Genomic DNA, 273 nt, shown 5'->3' with positions numbered 1-273 from the left:
TCAATTACTTTCTTTTCTTCTTAATCAGTATCAAATCCTACCTAATCAAAAGAACTCTATCACTGCAGAAGGACGATGTAAGCAAGTCAGGATAGCCATTGCCGTCGAGATCCATTCTCACTGCAACGAATAAGAAATGATAAGAATCACATGATCATTGCTATACTAAAAAGAACAATGAACAAAAAGAAGGAATATAGAAAGAAGAGAACAAAAACTGTGCAAACCTTCATGAGATAATGAAGAAGGAGAGATAGAAATAAAGCAGATACT

At 34.1% G+C, this 273-nt stretch overlaps 1 protein-coding gene across 1 annotated transcript in view; it reads right to left on the bottom strand.

Annotated features, from left to right (window-relative positions):
* LOC119587631 (integrin alpha-PS1-like) overlaps positions 1–273 on the bottom strand; it is a 21094-nt gene that overhangs the window by 5979 nt on the left and 14842 nt on the right. The window contains exon 9 of the mRNA XM_037936335.1: positions 42–133. Within this exon, the coding sequence (XP_037792263.1) occupies positions 42–133 (92 nt within the window). The remainder of the gene's footprint in view (positions 1–41; positions 134–273) is intronic.

Source organism: Penaeus monodon, chromosome 22, assembly GCF_015228065.2.
Source record: "Penaeus monodon isolate SGIC_2016 chromosome 22, NSTDA_Pmon_1, whole genome shotgun sequence".
NCBI lineage: Eukaryota > Metazoa > Arthropoda > Malacostraca > Decapoda > Penaeidae > Penaeus > Penaeus monodon.
The sequence above is the reverse complement of the archived record's forward strand: the minus strand, read 5'-3'. Positions and strand labels throughout refer to the sequence as shown.